The 21,452-nt window shown below is 56.1% G+C and overlaps 4 protein-coding genes across 4 annotated transcripts in view; 2 read left to right on the top strand and 2 right to left on the bottom strand.

The window, feature by feature from the left end:
• LOC309412329 (chloride channel protein ClC-Kb-like) overlaps positions 1-1,482 on the bottom strand; it is a gene marked incomplete at its 3' end in the record, with an annotated part of 2,486 nt that extends 1,004 nt beyond the window's left edge. The window contains exons 1-6 of the mRNA XM_082009214.1: positions 1,273-1,482; positions 1,045-1,173; positions 812-940; positions 579-718; positions 388-465; positions 19-295 (exon numbers count right to left, since the gene is read on the bottom strand). Coding sequence (XP_081865340.1) covers positions 19-295; positions 388-465; positions 579-718; positions 812-940; positions 1,045-1,173; positions 1,273-1,372 — 853 coding nt within the window. The 5' untranslated portion in view covers positions 1,373-1,482. The remainder of the gene's footprint in view (positions 1-18; positions 296-387; positions 466-578; positions 719-811; positions 941-1,044; positions 1,174-1,272) is intronic.
• A 460-nt stretch (positions 1,483-1,942) lies between these two features.
• On the top strand, positions 1,943-2,986 carry HSPB7 (heat shock protein family B (small) member 7; the record flags this gene model as incomplete). The annotated part of the gene is made up of 3 exons (XM_082009477.1): positions 1,943-2,069; positions 2,270-2,403; positions 2,801-2,986. 3 exons carry the CDS (start codon positions 1,943-1,945, stop codon positions 2,984-2,986), a joined length of 447 nt encoding a protein of 148 aa, XP_081865603.1.
• Positions 2,987-4,940: 1,954 nt separating this feature from the next.
• On the top strand, positions 4,941-14,459 carry ZBTB17 (zinc finger and BTB domain containing 17; the record flags this gene model as incomplete). Its single annotated transcript, XM_082009213.1, has 16 exons — positions 4,941-5,137; positions 6,489-6,595; positions 9,437-9,643; positions 9,783-9,971; positions 10,245-10,403; positions 10,522-10,650; positions 11,199-11,344; positions 11,439-11,581; positions 12,055-12,355; positions 12,470-12,557; positions 12,851-12,967; positions 13,072-13,192; positions 13,322-13,452; positions 13,544-13,759; positions 13,993-14,082; positions 14,179-14,459. 16 exons carry the CDS (start codon positions 4,941-4,943, stop codon positions 14,457-14,459), a joined length of 2,622 nt encoding a protein of 873 aa, XP_081865339.1.
• Positions 14,460-17,808: 3,349 nt separating this feature from the next.
• Positions 17,809-21,452, bottom strand: part of SPEN (spen family transcriptional repressor) — a 67,002-nt gene continuing 63,358 nt past the window's right edge. Inside the window, exons 12-15 of the mRNA XM_082009415.1 lie at positions 20,669-21,082; positions 19,578-19,772; positions 18,908-19,066; positions 17,809-18,099 (exon numbers count right to left, since the gene is read on the bottom strand). Coding sequence (XP_081865541.1) covers positions 17,968-18,099; positions 18,908-19,066; positions 19,578-19,772; positions 20,669-21,082 — 900 coding nt within the window. The 3' untranslated portion in view covers positions 17,809-17,967. The remainder of the gene's footprint in view (positions 18,100-18,907; positions 19,067-19,577; positions 19,773-20,668; positions 21,083-21,452) is intronic.

The raw sequence follows: 21,452 nt of genomic DNA, 5'->3' as shown, positions 1-21,452 counted from the left end.
CTGCCCGCCCTGCCTTGCCTTGCTCGCTGTTGAAGACGGGGAGGAGGCGAAACATGAAGGCGCCGCAGGTCGCGGCGAAAAAGCCCCGCCAGTAATCCCGCACGGCGAAGTGGGAGGACATCACCTCGATGCTGAAAAGCACCCCTGGAAAAATAGGGGGGTGGGTGTCTTTGGGGCTTTGGGGGTCCCCAGGGTGGGATGGGGGGAGGTCCTCACCACTGATGGGCGCCCCAAAAACCGTGGCCACCCCGACGGCTTGTGCAGCCACCAGCATCTCATTCTGCTTGAACTTGTTCTGTGGGGCGAGGAGGGGTTAAAATAAAATTCCCCCTAATTTGAGGGGGGGGGACACGCACCCCCCCTTACTTCGGGGGACAGCATCCCCACCTCATACTCCCTCGTGACCGAGGTCCGCATCTTCCCCAAATACACTGCGGCCATGGCGGAGAGGTGGACGAAGGGACCCTGGGTGCCGAGGTGGGGGGGACACAGCGCTCAGCGTCCCCCACCACCACCACGCCGGCACCAACCAGAACCATCGGCGATGCCGGGAAACGGGCCATGGGGGAATCCCTCACCACTTTGCCGAGGAAAACGGTACTGCCACACGCCAGGGTGCAGGTCAACCCCACCGCCTTGGCTCCAAAATTTTGGATGGCCAGGTAGTCCTCCAGCACCACGCCGGTCAGGATGGTCTTCAGCTCTGGGATGCCGGAGCCTTGGAGGAAGGTATCCAAATTTTAGGGGGTCTCCCCGTCACCGGGGAGGGGAGTTTTGGGGAGCTGGGGAGGTTGGGGTGCAGCCGGCTCACCTCCTGAGTGCGGAGTGATGCTTTGGGAGAAGCCGGTGGAGAAGGCTGCCAGCGCCGTGGGGTACATGGTCCACGAGAGGTACTTGAGCACCAAGATGTCACCGACCTCTCGGTAAAGCCACCGGTGGGCTGAAGGGGAGGGGAGATGTGCCCCCCACTACCAAAAAGAGACACCCCCCCTCCTTTGTGGACCCCCAAAAGCCAGGTGAAGCCCCACGGGAGCCCCTGGTTACCCTCGTAGAGCCTGGAGACGAGGAGGTCCATCACGAAGCTGATGGTGGCCATGAGGACCCCCAGGACGAAGAGGAAATACCAATCCTCCCCGACGCGGAAAAGCTGCCGCTTCACCCACTCCAGGCACCCTGCAGGGGTGGGGGAGACAGGGTGATGACACCCCTCCCCCCAAAAAACCCCACGTCCCCACGCACCCAAGGTCCCCGCACTTTGGGTGGGGGTCTCACCTCGGAGCCTCCTCCGGGCTTCAGGGCAGGGTCTCCAGCTCTGCTCCGACACCAGCACCCTCTCCTCCTCCCGCAGCCCCCTGGGGACGGGGCGCTCCATCCCAGGGATGTTTTGGGGGACAGGAGATCCCCCCCTCCCCTTTTTTCAGCACTCCCTCACCGGTCCTCCCGCCTTGGCCTCCGCCGCCGGACTGAGTTTGCAAACGAGCTCATTAAAAACGACCTTGACGAAGCCGACGGACCCGCTGAGGCCGGAGCGAGCCGGGTTTTCCCCTCTCCCTGCCGTCACCTCCCAATCCTCAAATATAACCCAGGGCAGGGGGAGTATTTAATAAGTATTTTAATTATTTATCATTATTATTCCTTAATAATAGGCAGGAACGCCGGCATCGCATTCCACGGCGTTGAGGAGAAGGAAGGGGGGGGAACGGAGAGGGGAAAAATTTCCACCGTCTCCGGCGCAAGACCTAAATTTAGCCCGTTTTACGAGAGGTCTGGCAGGCGGCCGGGAGCTTTAACGAGGCTTTAAAAAGCTCGTCAAGCCGCCCCCCCCCGCGAAATAACCGGTCCCACTTTGCCTTCGCCGGGAGGAGGACGAGGAAGGGGGCTTTGGTCTTCCTCCCCAGGGGTCAGAGGTTTTGGGGAGGGGGGGTGGGAGGGGACGCGGTGGATGAACGTGAAATCCTCAGCTGCTTTCCGATCGGAGCGCAGCTTCCACCGGTCAGCGTCACCCACTGGCACCATGGAACTTTTTGGGAGTTTCGTCCGGCCCCGTGGCGAGACCTTGGGGTTCCCAGGTAAGTTTGGGGGGCAGAGAGGGGTCGTCACCCCATTTTTAGGGCTGGGAGAGGTAGCAAAGCTACGCAGCAACACCTTTTCCCCCCGCGCACCAGTACATCTCCGTCCTGGGGGGTTTGGGCAGAGGCAGAGCTGTGGGAGACACGTTTCGGGAGGACCCTCGCCGAACGGCGGCTGTCACCCCCTTCCTCTCCGGCAGCTCGACCCGGCAACACCGGCACGGTGAAGACCTTGGGCAACACCTATCAGTTCACGGTGGATGTCAGCGACTTCGCCCCCGAGGACATCATCGTCACCACCTCCAACAACCAGATCGAGGTGCATGCCGAGAAGGTGGGTGCTCCCTCCCTTCCCCACTCACCCCCAAAGTGTGGGGCACCCCCCAACTCCCACCCAACTTCCTAACGGTCCTGGCAAAAACAATTGTGAATTATTTAATTCACAATCCCCTCGCCTTTTCGCCCCTTATTTTGCAGGAGCGAAGCCCACGAGATCGAACAAAGTCGTGCCCTGTAATCACCCTTCTCCCAGGGGGGTGGGAACCAAAAAAAGGCACCTTTGTGTCCCCCACCCCGATGCCACCCACATCCCGCCTGTCCCCTCGGGGGGCCAAAAATTACCACCACACACAAGGCACAACCGCCAGCCTCACCCAAGGGCAGGCAGAAAGGAGCCCCCATCCCACCCGCACCCCAAAATGGCCCTTTTTCACCCCTTTTTTTTTCCCCAGCTGGCTGCGGATGGCACTGTCATGAACACCTTCACCCACAAATGCCAGCTGCCCGAAGACGTGGACCCCACATCGGTGTCATCCTCGTTGGGGGACGATGGCACGTTGACCATTCGGGCTCAGCGACAGCCTGCCAAGCACGCCGAGCATGTCCAGCAAACCTTCCGGACTGAGATCAAGATCTGAGGGGTCAGGGCGGGGGTGTGTGTCCCTTTCCCCACTCCCCAACTTCGTTAATTATTTGAGTAATTTGGGGAAGAAGGTGGCATGTAGGGTAGGGGATGGGAACGCTCCCTCATGCGGTCAGGCCCGTGCCAAGGGACCGGTGCAGTGAGACGCATCCTGTCACCCACCGGAGAAAACTCCGGAGGGGAGTCCCGGCTCTGGCAGTTTTTAGCCAGTGAGGATTGATGGGGAAGATCCAGCGTTCCAAGAACTGCGCCGGGAGCAAGAAGCGAGGTTCCCTTCCCTGACCCTCTGCCGGAGCTTGTCTCTGTATATACAGCTTGTGATAAATTATTGAGAATGCCCAACTGCTGCCGCCTCTGTTTTTTAATGTTTTCTTGATGCTTTTCCCTCAAAAGGGCTATGGCTTCAGCTCCAAGGGGTGTCTTGGTAAGGAGTACCGCGAGCGATTCCCCCTTCCTGACAAAAACGCGGGCGAGGAGCCGCCCCTGGCTCCCCTCCGTGCCCACGGCCCCATTTATGTCCAGCCTAGGGTGACTCATTTCTTCCCCGTTGCTCTATTTCTGAGCCATTCCCTCAGCTGTTCGGCCGCCGGCCCACCTGGAAGGTCACCAAATCCTCCTCCCCTCGCCCACCCACACCCATTGCCATCAGGGAAGCTCCGGGGAACTGGCATGAGCCGGGACGACGGTTCCAGCCTGGTTGCTAAACCCAGGGGCTTCCTTTTGAGTGCCCAAAAGCTCCCCTGAAACCCCACCAAGGGCCTGGCTCCATCTCCCTGTGTGTACAAACAACAGCGAGGCGCCTGTTCGGGGCGAGTGGCTGTTTATAGCTACCACACACCGCCCAGCTCGTGTTGCTGCTCCAGCTCGGAGGTCAGCTCATCCCTGCTTGTCCCCTAACGACTCGTGACTTGCATTAACACACCTGCAGCATCGGGGACACACACCTGCAGCATCGGGGACACACACTTCTTGTGTTTGGGCTCTTCCATCATCTCCTTGACTAGATTGTCTATTAGCGCTGCCAGTTGCTCAGGGGACATCCTGCTGCAGTATGCTGCGAGGAGAAATGTTTAAAACTTATTTAAAAAGCTCTTGATGTCAGTAAAAGCCCCCAGCGCAGCTTGGGAAATTGGAACCGGGGAGCAGTGGCGATGCCGTTGTTGATCCTCTGTGATGGGATGCGACTGCTCTGCCCCAAACGTCACCCCTGGGTGTTCAGGGCCCCCCAGCACCCAGGGAGCCACCCGCCATGGACACAGATTGCCATCTAGTGGTGACAGGCTGGTGGGTGGCAAAGCTCCAGCAAAAGGAGGGAGAAAAACACTCCTTTTCTCCCCAAAAGCTGGCTGGTTTCGCATGGGGGAAGTTCTCCAAGCCAAGGAACACACGAAGGGACAACTCAGAGTCCCCCTGCCAACCCCCTCTGCAGCAACATGGCCCCACTGCGGCCTCATTTTGGGCGGGCAGGCAAGCCAGGAAATCCTGCCTTAGGGGGAAATGGGTCGATAGCAATAGGAGTATTATGTTTTTGGGGCGGCCTGCTCTCCAAACTTACTGGTACCTTACAACACACGCCAGTGAACGGCTGCCCTCAAAGCCACGCGGGGCTCCCCAGGCCACCCCCTGCCTGAGGGGGGTTTGCCCACGCAGAGGGCCCATCTTGGGTAACATCTACAGCTTTTGGCCCGTGCTGACCCCCCGGGGCCACACCACTTGACTTGTTCCCTGTGGAAAAGCTCGGCTGCCATCATGGCGGCTGCCCGGTGCCCCGGCCTGCTGGCGCACCCTGGAAGTGTGGGCAGCCTCGGACGGGGGGAAATCAGAGCCCTCAGGGGCATACAGCATGGCGGATCAGGGCCCTTTGCCCCTCACGGAGCCGCAGGGCCAGCCCCGGGGCCAACCGGCCCCTCGCAGCTCCGCTCCGCTCCGCCCGCCACCCTCGCACCGTCATGGCGGCGCTGCTGAGGCGGGAGGGAAACCGAAGACCGTGCCACGTGACCAGCTTCACTGCCCCATCTGCGCATGAGCGTCCCGCGTCCCGCGCCGGGCCGCGCATGCGCGACGGCGTCGCCGGTGGGCGGAGGAGGGCGACGCCGCTTCCGCCCGGCACTAAGATGGCGGCGCCCTTTGTCTGGTCCGTGTCACGGTGAGCGTCGCGGGTGGCGATGTGAGGCCCCCCCCCGGGCTCGCCATGGCAGGTAGCGGCGGGGGGAGCGGCGGGAGACCCGGGGAGGAGCTGGGAGGGAGCTGGAGGGCCTGAGTGAGGGGTCCTGGCGGGGACACGGGGGCTGTGAGGGGAAGAAGGAGGGCTGCGGCCCAGCTCGCTGCCTGAGGGGTTCCCCCCAAAGAAGAGCCGTTGTGGGGGGCACCCCGGTGTGCGACCGCCGGTTTTTTGAGGGGAGGCTGCGTGGGGGTCTCCCCCCAGCCCCTTAGCACCGGGCGACGGGCTGTGGCAGCTCATCCTTCCCTGCCCCCCGAATTTGTGCCACCCACCCCCTGCCCCGTGTGACCCCCCCTTAGGCAGCAGCCGGGCTCTGCGTCCGCCGTGGGAGATGTGACCCCCCCAGGGAGCCGTGGGGGGTCTGGGGACAAGGTCAGGAGTGAAAGCCCTGTCCACCCCCCACGCATGGGGCAGCCACTATCCCTTTGGGACACGGTACGATGCCTGTGGGGGACTCAGCCCCGACAGCCGACGCTGCACAAGACAAGTCCCCTGCCACGGCGCGAGCTGTCTACCTGCGTGTCAAGGACGTCACCAGCAGAAGAGTGGAGCAAACTTCAAAGCATCGTGCAGTAACTCAAGGGAAAAAAGGTTTTTTTCTCTTCTTCTGACATCCTTTTTGGCGTGATGACAGTCCATACCAGCTGTATGTGCCCTCTGCGGGCATCGCTTTTTGGGCACGGATGATGCATTTCATGGACAAGCCACGCTTCCTTAATTGCATTTCTTTATTGTAAGCTTCTGCCAAAATCTCAGAGATCAGGCAGCATTGTAAAGGCAGGGTTTTCACAAGAAGGTGAAGGTTTCGTAGTTCATCATCTGGGCGCTGCAGAAACGGGTGGTTTTCATGGCACGATGTCTCAGCAGCCCCGCTGGCTTCCTGCCTGCTGCAGCCCGGGGCTCTGCTCACCTGTGGGCAGCCCAGCCGGCACAGCCACGTCGGGAGCCACATAAGTGTACCCGTGGGCCTGAAAACTAAATAACCGAGGGGTCTGCAGGGTGTCTGTTCGCTGGGTGGGGTCCAAAGTGTCTCTGCTCATCCCTCTCCTCGTGTCTTTCTCCTTTTAGTTCATTTTCACCACGTTTCTTTCCTGCCTGTCATCACTTGTGATTATTTTTCCTCCACTTAGATCTGAGTACCAGCTCACCTTCCAGTTTTGCGGCCGACCACAAACTCCAGGGCCCTTCTCTATTTCATAACTGGTATTATTAACGCATCTGTACCTTGAGTGCTCTGGTCAGATCAGCTCTTAACTTTATTTTTCTTAACTGAAAGTGTTGTGGAATCAGTTACTGGAAATGAGGACAGACTCCTCTTCGCAGAGACTGAAAGGATTAGGGCTGTGTTGTTCCCCAAGCTGACGCATGAGAAGGGAGATGACGGTAGGCAGAAAGTAAACCCCCGCTCCTTTTTATCTTCCCAGCGTAAGAATGGACGGCTGGATGGTGACAGTGTTGAAAGGCAACGTTTAAACCACTATTTTTTTCCAATTTATTAAGGTTTTGGGTGGTTTTTTAATAGGTAGATGCTGAGGTGGCAGGTACAGGTCGTTATTAAGCGAGAGAGCTTAACGGAGCTCGTGTGGGAAGCTCCCCAGGACCGTAGCCGCTGTATTTATGTCTGTGAGCGCATGCAAGGGGCATGGGTGTTCTCATAACGAAGCTTTTCTGTGGTTAATTGGATAATGAGAGACTCGACAGCCACACTGGGGAGAGGGCAGGAGGGGAAACGGCGCTCGTGTGCCTCCGACAAGGTGAAACTGGGGGGTACGTCATCCTGGGTTGGTGATGTCAGGCCCTGGTGCCTTTGACATGTGAGGTCTGGGTTTTAAAGCGGAGTTTTTCGTCCCGTTTCTCCCAGGATGGCCACGTAGAGACTAACTTTAGCACCAGGAAGGGGGAAAACTGGAGGAGAGCCGCAACCATCTCACTCGCAGCCTTGGTCCTCTGGATCTCCGCTCCTGGCAGTGCAGGGGTGAGGTCGGGCACCGATCCTGACTTATCTTTGTTCTTTGGGTGAGGAGCTGAGACACGCATCCTCAGACAGCGCCGCTACCTTAAACAGCCGACAGCGATGGGTTTGTGCTAATTAGTTTTGCAGTCAGGTGGACCAGCAATGCCTGATTTGGCATTTGCCCTCTCTGGATCCATCCCTGTTTCAGCACATCCCGTTCGGTCAGAGAAAGGAGACGGATCTCAGCACCAGAGCCACGAGCTGGCCCTGCTGGAGCGGTGACAAGGAACCAGGGTGGCACTTTGGGTGCACCGTGTTTTTTTAGATCCAGATATTTGGGATTTTTAAGGCTTGGAGTCAGGGATTTTAGTGTACGAAGGTGATCTCAGCTGTTGGGGGACGTTGGGTGCTGGGTTCGGGCGTGAAGGTGATAAGCAGCTTGTCCCAGTCTCTGCCCTGCTGCGCTCACGTGCTCTGACAAAGCTGTAACGTGATGAGGAAACTGCAGAAAAGATGAATTTTTTCAGGAGGAGTTTAATTTCTTGGGAGTTTGCTTCCTTTGCAAAGCTCGGGTACGAAGCTGAGGTGAGTCCAATCGGGGAGCGATAAAAAGCATCATTCAGATGCAAAGTGCCTCCTACAAATTACCGAAAATAGTCTTTTAGTGCATCAAACCGTCATGATTTCTCAAGTCCTGCTGTGCAGAGCTTTTGGTGCATGGAAGGCAGCGTTGTTTGTCCTGCTGCAAAAATCCTCCCCTTTTTTCCCAGAGCTTCCTTTGCAAACCTTACAGGGTCATACGTGTGTGGCGGTTTAGACAGATTTTTATACAAATACTGTTTTTTGCGGGTTTTTTTTTTTTTGGCTCTCAAGGGATGTATTTTGGGACAGGCTGTGGGTGTTTGGTTAAAACATTCCCTGTCTTTTGGAGTCTTGGGGGAGAGTTGTGGCAGTGAGTTCATCGCAAAGATAAACAGCATTTTGGGAGTGAAACTTTCTCTCTCCATGCACAATCCAATGCTGTCGGAGGTGTCTGGGCTTCTTATCCCCGCCAGGAATGATTTTGGAAAGCAAATCCATCCTTGGGTGGAAGATCTTTCACCGAGCATGCTGCTAGCACCCGCTGCAGACAGGAGGAGGCTCCCTCTGCCCGCGGTGCTCGCCTGCCGGAATGGATCCGGAGGAAGGGATGTGCTCCTGGCTTGCCTGGAAGCGACCTAGTTTTATGGATCTAAACCTGTCGCCTTTTCCCAACCTGAGACTCTTCATGCTGCTTTTAAGAGCTGGTAAAGTGGAAAAGCAACTGCTATGGGCTGGAAACCTTCGCGGAGACACGGAGCGTCGACTTAGCATCGGAACCAAGAGTGTTCCCCTGGCCATAACCTTGCGTCTTCCAGCATCCAGAGCTTTAGGGATTTCCTGTCCTGGAAGGTTGAACAATAACTGTGGATAGTCCCCATTTGCTCTCTCCACCCTCCTTGCTCATCACTTGCCCAGAAAGTGATGAAACGATCCCTTCAGCCTGCACAGGAATCATTTTTGGAAAACGAAGCCAAGTGAAAACCCTTCATTCTCTACGCTGTGCCCTGCAGGTGCAGCCCAGGAGAAAACCCAACGTGCGGCAGCAGATGGAACTCATGCTGTCCCTCGACCTTTGCCAACGAGGATCTGCTTGGAAAAATGGGCTTTTGCAGTTTTTCCAAGAGTTTGCAGAATTCCTCAGCCACAGTCGTGCTTCGAGCAGGGAGGACTCCCTCCAAACTCGCAATAAAAAAAGAAAAATCCCTCGGTATCATGACACAAGTGCCTAAAATGAGCAGCAGCTTGAAGGTTTTGATGAACGCTTTCCGCGCTGTGCCCTCGGTGGGAGCGGTGGCACCGCCCGCTCACTGAAGGGACACGTTTGCAGAGGCAACAGCGTTCCTGCTCGCAGCTTGGGCTGGATGAAGAGCAATAAATGTACTTTAAATGCTGTTAGGATGGCAAAAGGATATACTGACTATTCAATCAACTCTCTCTGCAGCCCCATGCTGGTGTCGGGCCTGTTATAGGAGAGGGTTTGGGGTTGTGTTTGGTGGGAGAGGCAGGCGGCTGTAGCAAGGAGCTGAAATTAGGCTTTTTGGGCCCCTTTTTTTAACGAACAGGGAGGTTGGGATGTGGTTGAACCGTGACTTTGTGATCTGTCCTGTTTCGTGGCCCTTTCCGACGTGGCGTCAGGGTTCCAGCACCTGTCTCACCCCCGTCCCGGGCTTTGTTTTTTCTCCCCGCAGCCATGGATTTCCCCCAGCACAGCAAGCAAGTCCTGGAACAGCTGAACCAGCAGCGGCAGCTGGGTCTGCTCTGCGACTGTACCTTCGTGGTGGACGGCATCGACTTCAAGGCCCACAAAGCCGTGCTGGCGGCCTGCAGCGAGTATTTCAGGATGCTTTTCGTTGACCAGAAGGACGTGGTGCACCTCGACATCAGCAACGCGGCAGGTAGGCAGAGGGTTATCCGATATCCCTCCGAGCTGCTTAAACTGTTGTTACTGCCTGTTGTTTCGTGCTCTTTGGGCTTTTCAAAATTGCACGGCCGAGAGGTGAGAGCGTATTTCTGGTTGCATCACCTCCCTTGCAGGCCTGGGCCAGGTTTTGGAGTTCATGTACACGGCTAAGCTAAGCCTAAACTCCGACAACGTGGAAGACGTGCTGGCCGTGGCGGGTTTCCTCCAAATGCAGGAGATTGTTACTGCTTGCAACGCCCTCAAAGCCCTCACCATGCCGGCAGAAAACCCTGCCAAGATCCAGCAGCCCCCTGCCGAGATCGGTACGTAGCCTCCTCGCTTCCCCTCATCGGGGGAGACTGAAAACTGCCCACGAAGCGGCCACGCTCTCCGGCCACCGTCCAAACCCACAGCCTGGATACATCTCCCGGTGCGCAAAGGCATCCGGATGGGGTTTGATCCCCTGGTGAGGCACCAGCAGTTGAAGAACTGATGCTTCCTTGGATCTTTGTGGGAGTTGGGAATCCTTCTAGCAGCCATTGGGGTGCATCTGCGCAGGCGGCAAAAGCTGGATCGCTTTGCCTCTTCCCTCGCAGGGGCCGACAAGGCGGCTATCGAGCACAAGAGGTCGACTGCAGAAGCACTGAGTGATCTTGACAAAATAAAACCCGTTCCTGCCGACCCGAAGGAGATGGAAGAGACGCCCGTGGCCGCAGCAGCACAGCCCGAGGCGCAAGCCTTGGGTGGCCAAGAAGGTCAGCCACCAGCGGGTGATGCCCCAAATCCCGCTGTCACCCCCCACAACACGCCCTGGCCTGCTGCGCGGAGCCCGAGCTCTCCTCGAGCGTGCTCGAGACGCTCTGTTGCTTGTAGGGGCAGATCTTGCCATCCAAGAGGGCCTCAACGCCGAATTTCCCAGCTGCCTGCAGCCGGAGGAGAGCGTGGTTGGCAACGGCAGCCCCGCGGCGAAGGGCAACATCTCTCTGGGTGCCGAAACGGGAGGTGTGTTTGTGGGCGAGGGCGGTGACAGGCACTTTGCTGTCTTCCCATTCCCTTCAGCAGAGCTGAAGCAAAGCGAGGCAAAGTTGAACCCTTGTTTTCCATCCAGTGAGTTTTGTTAGCATGAGTTTTGCTGTGCAAACACCGTCTCCTGCCAGTCGTGGAGCCCGCAGGAGCGGTTTTCCTTGGGGCAGAGCTGGGAGAGGTTGGGAAATGCTCCTCTGTCTGCGCAGGCTTGTGGATTTTAGGGCTAATAACCTGCAAATCCAAACCGAGTCCAGGCAGAGGTCTCAGCACCTGTGTCGTGCGATGGAGAACCGGGATTTCCCCGGGTACAGTAGGGCAGGTCTAATCCCCATCACCTTAAACCCGGGCTTAGAGTTAGGAAATACAAGTGGGTTTTGTGTCTCTGATGCTGCTTCCGATCTCTAGCGTCCCCGTTCTCTAACTGCCTGCAGAGATGGAGCTGGAAGGGAAGGAGGAAGAGGGGGAGATGACGGCAGAGGAGGAAGAGGAGGCTAAAATCCTTGAGGAAGAGCAACCCCGGTTAGAAAACGGAGAAAATGCTGAAGATAACGAATCGGGGAGCACTGACTCCGGGCAGGAGAACTCGGGCGAAACCCGGCTGCTGCGTTTGGGTACTTACAGCGACAGGACCGAGTCGAAAGCCTACGGCTCCGTCACGCACAAGTGCGAGGTGAGGCCGGCCGTGGCCCCGAGCGGGGTCTCCGGTCCCTCGGGGACACCGGGTGTCACCGGCCGTGCCTGCGCCTGTCTCTCTCCGTCCCTAGGACTGCGGGAAGGAGTTCACCCACACCGGTAACTTCAAGAGGCACATCCGTATCCACACCGGCGAGAAACCCTTCTCCTGCAGAGAGTGTAACAAAGCCTTCTCTGACCCGGCTGCGTGCAAAGCCCATGAGAAGACGCACAGGTACAGCAACGCCGGGGACCAAGAGGTGCCGCCGGGCTGAGCTGGGCAGACAAAGGCTGCTGAGGATGCCGGCGGCTGGCTGAGGGAGGAAGGGTTTGAGCGAGAGCTCGGTACAGCAGCCGGCGCCGCTCTGCCTCTCGCATTGGTCTTGGAGGGCTCGGCGCTGCAGGGTTGAGACTCCCAGCAGGTCGTTTGGACGGTGCTGGCCACAAAAAGATGCCAGCAGCACCTAAAAATTGTGGCTTTTGCCACCAAAGTTCAAATCCTTGCGAAATCCATCAGCGCGGTGGGGTAGTCCAGGAGGAGATTTATCTTTCTGCCCCTGTCCTTCCTTTCCTTTTGCGTTGCTTCAAGACATCCTGTGGGATCCCGACGGGTCTAGCTGGGGTGGTGGAGCTCGGATCAGGGTGGTGAGAGCTCGGCACGCCGGTTCTTTCCCCTGCCGTGGTGTGACGGCCCCATCTCCTCCGCAGCCCGCTGAAGCCCTATGGCTGCGAGGAGTGTGGGAAAAGCTACCGCCTCATCAGCCTGCTGAACCTGCACAAGAAACGGCACACGGGGGAGGCCAAATACCGCTGCGACGACTGCGGCAAGCTCTTCACCACCTCCGGCAACCTCAAACGGCATCAGCTGGTCCACAGCGGGGAGAAACCGTACCAGTGTGACTACTGCGGGCGCTCCTTCTCCGATCCCACCTCTAAAATGCGGCACCTGGAGACCCACGACACTGACAAGGAGCACAAGTGTCCCCACTGCGACAAGAAATTCAACCAGGTGAGTTGGGGGGAGGGAAGAGCCAGACCCATGGTGATTTGGGTCCCTCCAGAGGGAGATGGGGGGGTGATGTGGGGCAGGGAGGGCTCTCTGCATCCCTCTATCTGCCCCCAGGTGGGGAACTTGAAGGCTCATTTGAAGATTCACATCGCGGACGGGCCCCTGAAGTGTCGGGAGTGCGGCAAACAGTTCACCACTTCAGGTAGCACGGGGTTGGTAGGTGGTGATCCAGCTTTCGGGGACGGAGACGTCTCCTCTCATCTCCCCAAACCGCTGTAGCGCCAGAGGGGTCCGGGCAAGCCCCACAAAAATGGGATGCTTATCCTGGCTGGCCCCACCACCACATTAGCGCCCGATCCTGGGCTCGGGGAATCAGCGGTGCGACGCTCCCGCGTGGTCCATGCTCCGTAAATAGCGACGGGCTTTCTCCAGGGATGGAGGGAGGGTGTCGGCGTCCCCGTACCCCGCCCTGGGCTAAGCCTCGTCTGCTCTCAGGCAACCTGAAACGACACCTCCGGATCCACAGCGGGGAGAAACCCTACGTCTGCGTCCACTGCCAGCGCCAGTTCGCTGACCCCGGGGCGCTGCAGCGACACGTCCGCATCCATACCGGTAGGGCTGCGGCTCTGTCACCGCCGTGTCCTTTTTGGGGAGTCTCCGTGCTCCCCCGTCCCCGGGTGGATGATCCTCACACACCCTTCTCTGTTCTTTCCCAGGAGAGAAGCCGTGTCAGTGCTTGATCTGCGGGAAAGCCTTCACCCAGGCAAGCTCCCTCATCGCCCACGTGCGCCAGCACACGGGGGAGAAGCCCTACGTCTGTGAACGCTGCGGCAAGAGGTGAGGGTTCACCCTGTGAATTTTGGGGGGCACCTCCACCTGGCCGTGGAGGGTGGGTGGGTGGAGGTGCCAGGGTGTCCTCGCTTGGGGACGAGGGAGGGCGGTGACCCGTGTCCCCTTCCGCTCAAGGTTCGTGCAGTCAAGCCAATTAGCCAACCACATCCGCCACCACGATAATATCCGACCCCACAAATGCACCGTCTGCAACAAAGCCTTCGTCAACGTGGGCGACCTCTCCAAACACATCATCATCCACACCGGTGGGTTCCCCCGGCAGCCCCCCGAATCTTTGTTAACCACCCATCCCCCTCAAATCTTCCACCGCCCCCCAATTCCTCATCTCGTCCCCAGGGGAGAAGCCGTTCCTGTGCGACAAGTGCGGCCGCGGCTTCAACCGGGTGGACAACCTGCGTTCCCACGTGAAGACGGTGCACCAGGGCAAGGCGGGCATCAAGATCCTCGAGCCCGAGGAAGGCGACGAGGTCAACATCGTCACAGTGGCTTCTGATGACATGGTGACGTTGGCCACCGAGGCGCTGGCTGCCACCGCTGTCACGCAGCTCACAGGTGAGCTGGGGGGTCTGGGAACCCTCCCGAAAGTGCGGCTTATCCCTGGGGTGCAGCTTGGGGGTCCCAGAGCCCTCCTAAAAGGGAGGTTTATCCATGGGCTGCAGCGCCCTTTGCTGTGGCCTGAGCCTGGGAGCCATCACAGCCCGGCTGGAGACCCCTCCCCAGCCACCCCTAACGGGCACAATCCTGCTCCCGCCTCCCCATGGCCGCCCCCTCCTCTCACCCCGCAGTGGTCCCCGTGGCGGCCGCCGTGACGGCGGACGAGACCGAAGCACTTAAAGCCGAGATCACCAAAGCGGTGAAGCAAGTGCAAGAAGCAGGTGAGAAGGGGAGCGGGAAGATGCGGGGGGCTCGGCCGGTGCTCACCCCCCGCCCCCAGCCGTGCCCTCCACCACCCCCCAACTTTTCCCTTGCAGACCCCAACACCCAAATCCTCTACGCCTGCGATTCCTGCGGGGAAAAATTCCTGGATGCCACCAGCCTGGCGCAACACGTCCGCATCCACACGGCCCAAGCGCTCGTCATGTTCCAGGCTGACACGGACTTTTACCAGCAGTACGGAACCGCCGCCACCGCCTGGCAAACGGAACAGGTCATTCCCGCCGGAGAAATCCTCTTCCGAACCCGCGACGCACCCCCCGAGCCCCCCACCACCCCCGTGCCCACAGCCGGGGAGGGTCAGCCCCCCTCCGAGTGACTCCCCTTTATTTAAAAAGACAGCTGCTTGGAAATGGTGTAAAAAATGTATTTCTGGAAGGAAGAGAGATGGAATAAATTGCAATATTTTCTAACAGCGGCCAGTTTGTAGCCCTCCCCCATCACCCCCCCCAAAATGGGGGGGAGAGGGGGGACTCCTGCCCCAGAGCCCTTCCCTTCAGCTAAGCTGACTTGTTTAATCGCTAATGAGGGCGGAATTGATTGGAAAGGGGGATCATTGAGCTGATAAAGGTAAAAAGGGGTGTGAGGATTTGCCAGTGGTGGTTTTGGGTGAAAGAGAGGGGAGAGCCTGGCCCCCCTGCCCCTGGGCTGAGGGCTGGAGCCCTTTCTGGGTTAAGGAAGTACAAAACGGGGCTGGAGCGTGTCCTGCCCAGTGCCTGGCTTTGGGGTCAGCCGCCTGCCCTGGAGAGGGGGCAGGGGCGTCCTGGGCTGGACACCTTTCCCTGTGTCTGTCCCTATCCCTGTTACCCCCCCACGGGGGGGACACAGCCAAGGGGGGCTGGGGCTGTGCAGGGAGAGGGGCTGGATAGCAGGGTGCCCCCCCCAGGCGGGGGGTCGGGGGTCCTTGAAGTGGGGATCAGGCCTGAACGCCCCCCCCCCAGTGCCCCAGGGTGGGTGACAGACACACAGACAGACGGGGGGGGAGGTACCAGTGGGGTGTGAAATTGCTGCTTTTCAGAGGGGGGGGCCTTTGGGGCAAAAAGTCGCATTTTTGAGGCATTAATCCCAGGGGCGGGGGAGAAGGAGGCAAATGTCTGGTTGGGCAGGTGTCCATCTGTCTATCTGGTGGGATGTCCATGTGTCATAGCTGTCCGTGTGTCCATCTGCACATACAGAGGTCCGTCTGTCTGTGCACCTGTCTGTCCATGCACCCGGTTCCCCCCCTCCCCTTTCCCCCACCCAGAGCACTGGGAGGGCAGCGCCGCAGTCGCGGGTCCAGACGGACACACAGACACTTGCCTGGACAGACGGACAGCTGGTGGGACATCCGTCCGGAGACAGGCTTGGGCCCGAGCGGAGGCGGACAGGTTGGGGGTGTGAAATTGCTGGGGTTTGGAACGGGGCCTTTGGGGCAAAAAGTCCATTTTTAGGGCATTAATCTGGGGGGCGGCGAGTGTCCTGCTGGGCAGGCAGCTGTCTGTCTGGATGCGCAACTGTCCGTGAGTCCAGCTGGACGCACACTCGTCTGTCTGTCCAGCTGGCCATGCCACTGTCTGTCCGTCCAGCTGGACCCGCACCTGTCTGTGGCTCTGGATGGATGTCCCACCAGCCGTCTGTCTGTCTGGCCAAGTGTCCATGTGCAACTGCAGCGCTGCCCCAACAGTGTCCTGGGGGGGGCGATGGGTGCACTGACAGACACCTGTATGTCCTGCTGGACAGATGGACAGACGCCCGCCCAGCCCAACACTGCCCTCCTCCACCCCCCCAGGCTTCATTCCTCAAAAATGGACTTTTTGCCCCAAAGGACCCGCTCACGAAAACAGCAGTTACACTACACACAGTCGGTGCACCCATCCCTGTGTCCGTCTGTCCATCCCCTCTCCAGCCCTCGGGGGAACCAAGGCCCAGTCCTGACCCTGGGCCCCCCGTTGTCCCCCATGGCAGTGGGGCCTGGGGGGCCCCTGTGGGGTGGCCCAGGGGGCAGGATAGGGCTCTGGGCTCTCATGCCCCCTGCCCAGCCTTCACCCTTTTTCCACCTTTTTTTAACCCAAAACAGCACCTCCTCCAGCCCTGCTGACGCTTGCCCATGGGCAATGGGGCCAGGGTCTCCCCTCTCTTTAACCCTCAAATTTTTTCCTAAATCTCCTTTTTTACCAGATCTTCTTGATTTTAACCCATTTGCAGCTCCCACCGCCGCTCCCCTCCTCCACCAGAGCCCAGCGTGCTTTTGGGTGGGAAAGCAGCAAAAAACATGAAGTCTGGCTCTTGTTTTTTAAAGGCCAGTAACTATCAAAATTCAGGGAATTTTTTCCACAAGTGGTGCGTATCGAAATGAAAAGCGGGGAAAAAAAACCTGCATCTGTGGTTTTCAACAAGTATTTACAACATAGAAGGGAAAATAAACAAGGATTTGATTTACTCTGATAAAATTATCTGGTTTTTTTTTTTTTTTTTTTTTTAAAGAAAAGATGGGTGACGACTCCTGGGGGAGGCCCCAAAAACCTCCTCCCGCTCTCCATCCCCCCCCAAACCCCCGAGCGGCCGAGGGACGAGATGCGGGCGCCGAGGTGTTTTGTATTTTTTAATAAAGTTTGTAATCCAATGGACACACAAAACAAAACTGCGCTGAGAAAAAAAAAACAAAAACAAAACAAAAACAAAAAAACAACCAACCAAAAAAAAAAAAACCAGTTCCATAAATTAATAAGTGTTAGGGAAGGCGAAAGGGGGGGGGGAAGGGGAGGGGGTTTCCGAAAAGTCTTTTGTACAAGTGTATAACACTTCCACAGCTCATGAGACAAGGGGGGGGTCATGTTTAAATGAAGCGCACTTACAAATGAGTGACAATACAAAGTCTGAGTATGAAAATAAGATTTTCTCTGAAAACACATTTTTGGCACAGATTAAAAAAAAATGTATGTTGTGGGGATTTGAATTTTTTTTTTTTAAAGTCAGTATTATATATATTTATATATATTATATATATATTTATATATACACACACCCACTGAGTTCTGCATATCCCACCGGGAAGGAAAATAGCTCTCCCTTTTGTTTTTGTTTTGTCTTTTTTGTCTTTTTTTTTTTTTTTTTCAGTGTAAACTGTACATCCCAGATGAAGAGAAGACGGCTGCAGCAGGGGCAAGTGGAGGAGAGGAAGGTTCACATCCAAAAAACCAAAAAAAAAACAAAAAAAAAAACCCCAAAGGAAAAAAAATAAAATAAAATTAAAAAAAAAAGAAGAAAAAAGATAATGTGTGAAATGATCCTTGACCCACAAATTTCAGCAGAAGTCCCCAGGTCCTGCGTTTAAGTCCACGGCGCGCGTTAATGTGTGTCAAGACATCCAGAACGTCACAGCGTGTCTCCAAACTGTGCAAAGGTCCAAGTCACTAATTTAGTGCAAAGGCAGTTCAGGTTCTTTTTTATTTTTTTTCCTTTTTTTTTTGTTAAAAAAAATAAGCCATCCTTTCTCTTTTCCCCAAAAGGAGGCACAGAAACCCAATACCAGTCCGCCTGCTGAGTGCATCCGTTGTCCGTAAGCTAAAGCAATATGTAAACATACAAGGCAGCGGAACCGCTACCCAGCAACAGTTTGATCGAGGCCGGTTAGGGCAGGAGGCTGGTAGTCTGGCAGCATTTTCTTGTTTCATTACTTTCTCTCTCTCTTTTTATTTCTTTTTATTTTAAATTTTTTTTTGTGGTTTTTGTGGGTGCTTTTTTTTGTGGTTTTTGTTTTTGTTTTTTTTTTTTTTTTGCTGCAGGGCCTTGGAAAAAAAAATAAAAAAAAATAAAATAAGAATAAAAGTCAGTAATCGGTAAACAGCTCATACCGACGCGATGACAATCATCAGGTGAGGAGAGATGTTGGAGATGCTGGCGAGGAGGTCCGGGGCGAGGCGGGACAGGTGGCTTTCTGAAAATTCACAGGGTGGGAAGATCTGCAGAACGTAGGCAGGCTGCCAGGGAGAAGGAAAAAAAAAAAACCAACAAAACCACGGATGAGAGACAAGGCAGGGCAAGGGCTGGCCTAAAATGCTTTAAAACGGGACATTCGGGTGATTATTTTTGGGTGCTTAAAGGCTCAGACACCAGCGTACTCTTATAAAAAAGGAGCGACTGTTCAGCAGCCTCCGGTGGGGTTCCCCAAGTGGGAAGTTTTTCCGCACCGGGGACGTGCGAGCTGGTTGGTTTTACTGGAAAAGACAAAAAAAATCCTATTAATTATCAGTTCAGCGGATGCTCCGAGTGCTGACCGCTCAATTCCAGGCGGCTTACACCCAAGGAATAGAGAAAATCTGATTTGATGCAGCAACGCATCGGGAATAAATGCTCCCAATTGCCAAACCCAAACGTTTTGTCTTTATGTAGCAAAGAGGAAGAAAACTCCAGGTGTCCTGGAAAAAATCGGGATACAACATGAGGAAGAAACAAGGACTCTACGTCCAAGGCAGAAAAAAAAAAGAGTTGGAAAATGGGTTTGGTTTGTTTTCAGCGAAGTTGTAGGGCTGTGAACAAACCCAGCGTTTGGGGTGGTGGTTTTTTGGCTTTGCAGCTCATCTTCAGTAATTACATCAACTGTATCAGCGTGTTTTGATTGGTGACGTAACGAGCCAGCACGGTAAACGCAGGGTGGGTTTATTTCAACGATAAAAACAGGCACCTCGACTCCCATCTTAAGGAAAGACGCGGGGTGGAAGGCTGTAGGTCCCATTATCTATCAAGGTCGTTTATCTACAGCGTTTCGGGGCTTTCCCTGCCAAGTACCTGGTTAGAGCCGGGGTTGGGAACGTTGATGATTCCTGCAGCTTGCTTAGCCTGCAGGTAGCTGATGAACGCAGCCTTAAGTGACTCAGTCTGATTCACTACGTCTTCCTGGTCTCGGCCACAAGGCAAGGCCAGTAATAGGCAGTAATCGCTCTCCACCTGGAAAGAAAATAGTGGTAATTAAGTCCAATGTTTGCTCGGAACAGGCCCGTTCCTGACACACGTTCATCCTTCCTTGAACTCCTGCGATGTTACCGAAGATGGGCTGAGAGCTCAGCCAGCCTAGATGGTGAAAAGGACTGAGAGCTACCCATTTCCACGGCCACCTGAATTCCACTTTCCTCCTTACCCAGACGTGTCTGAGCCAGCAGGAATATGTTCCAGGGCTGGGGGACGGGTGACTTCAAAGGTTTCCCTGCTCCGCCATTCCCTTTTCTATCAATGCAGAGTAACACCTATTGCTCATGACCTGCGATCTGTATTTCACGCTCTCTGGGACGAAGGAATCGCACAGCTACTACCAGACTCCCAAAATAACGTCAGACAAGGAACGAGAGCCAAAGTTTCTGGGAGAACTTTAGTTACACAGCCGGTGGGAACAGCCCCGCTTTCAGCACAGAGATAGTAGCTCTTCCCAAAAACACGTCCTCACCCCGTCCCGACCCCTCACCATCATTCTGCGCGCGACACCCTCCAGTTGCGAAGCCTCCAGTCGCATGCGCTGAGCGATTCTCAGCGGTGGTCCTCCCTCCGGCGCCGGCAGGGACCGGTGCGCCAAGACGTTATTACCGGAGACGAAGTGGAGCTGAACGGCGGCTGTGTCATTTTTTAGAGCCAAAAGGCCCTGCCAGACAATCGGGTATTTCTGGAAAGAGAGGGAGAAGGAATATTAAACACAAATGAAGGAGAGGGCGATCTTAAATCCCGTCGGAGCTGCTCATTTGCCTCCGATGCCTTCACAGGCAATTAAGACACCGCCGTGTTGCGTTCAGGACTTGGTACCGATCTAACATCTTATGACCCCTCGTACATGCCGGTCCGGGCTTGGGTTAGGTCCTGCTAAATCAGTAGTTCAGTCCTTTTTCTTCCAGCTAGGTAAGACGCCTGTGTGGCTCCCTTCATCATAACATCAGAGCCCTTCCCGATCTTTCAGCCTCCCATGCAGCGCGAGGCAGAGCGGGGCTGTTACCAAACGCTATTTTCTCTTTTACAAACAGAACTGAGAAACAGCAGCAGCAGGAAGAGTTGCTCAAGGTTATACAGGAAATGCTCGGCGCTGAATGCAACGTTCGGTTCGTCGTCGGTGCCTGTTCCTCACTATCTCCCTCCTCTTCCTCAGTCTCTAGGTTTTGGGGGAGTAGGTTTTTTTTCTTTCTCTTTAAATTAAATACAGCACCACTCTTTCCTGCCCCTGAAGAAAACCTTCCCAAGAAACAGCTGACTCTAAAAATGATGCAGCGTTGCCTGCCTGAGTCTGCAGGCTGAAACGATGAGAGAAACGGGGCCTGCTCTGCATTAACAGCACCTTGAGACTCTAGGAAATGCCACATAAACATAAATGTGGCTAAAATTCACCGGGGACAGAAAACAGCCCAGAAAGCAAACAGACGATCGATCGCCTTCTCCGGATCTGAAGCATTTGATGCAAGAGAGGTCAGATTTTGGTGCCACAGGCGAGACAAGCTATACAGAATCCGATTATTTCTCCCTGGACAAGGAGCACAAGGCTACTCGGCCACAAGATGACGGAGCGATACTTACTGTCAGAAGCTGAACCATATCCACAGGTCTCTGCGAAACGGGGTGAGGAGACGGCTCTTGTTTGAGAGCGGACTGGGGCTCAGGGCGATTGAGGGGCAGCCCTGGCGGGGCCCCAGGCCCCGATGTCGTGGGGATAAACATGGATTGCTTGGGAACTGCCTGAGGTTGGTGCGGTGACGGAAGCTCCTGTTTCATCGAAATGGCAACGGGTGAAGGGTAGGAGGTCTGGCCCGTGTCCGCCTGTGCCCTCTGAAGGTGGACGTGAGGGTCTATCGGTGCGGCATGCCTATTTACAGTGGGGTGGTGACTCTGTTCGGCTCCTGCTGACGGCGGGCCCTTGGGATCCTGGGGGATCTGAGGAGTCTTGCTGCGTACTGGCTGGCTGGGGTGCGAGTGTTCGCCCTCCGGTAGACCCTGGGAAGCAGGCGGCGGGGGAAAAAGGAAAGATTTTAGGCCATGGGCATATCAGAACTCGTTAATTCAACAATAAGGCTGCCAGGACAACATCAGATTGCTGGCAGAAAAATCTGCGTCTCCAGGCCACAGCAACAGCCCTGCTGCGGTGGTGCCTGGACCGGTCCCCCCTTTTCCAAAGCCACCAGACCAGCCTCTCGCACCCGAGAGCTGAAACCACTTCTCCTAAATCCTGCCCCAAACCCATCCTTAGCCACGCCACCCATCTGAGGAGGTCTGACCCACATGCCACCCTGATGCTGACAATTGTCCCCCTGACACCTTTACGTCTAGAAGCCTATAGGTAGGTTTGAGTCCTAGGGTAGTTAAG

Source organism: Phaethon aethereus, assembly GCF_964289735.1.
Source record: "Phaethon aethereus genome assembly, chromosome: 21".
Classification (NCBI taxonomy): Eukaryota; Metazoa; Chordata; class Aves; order Phaethontiformes; family Phaethontidae; genus Phaethon; species Phaethon aethereus.
This window is presented reverse-complemented; position numbering and strand designations above follow the sequence as displayed.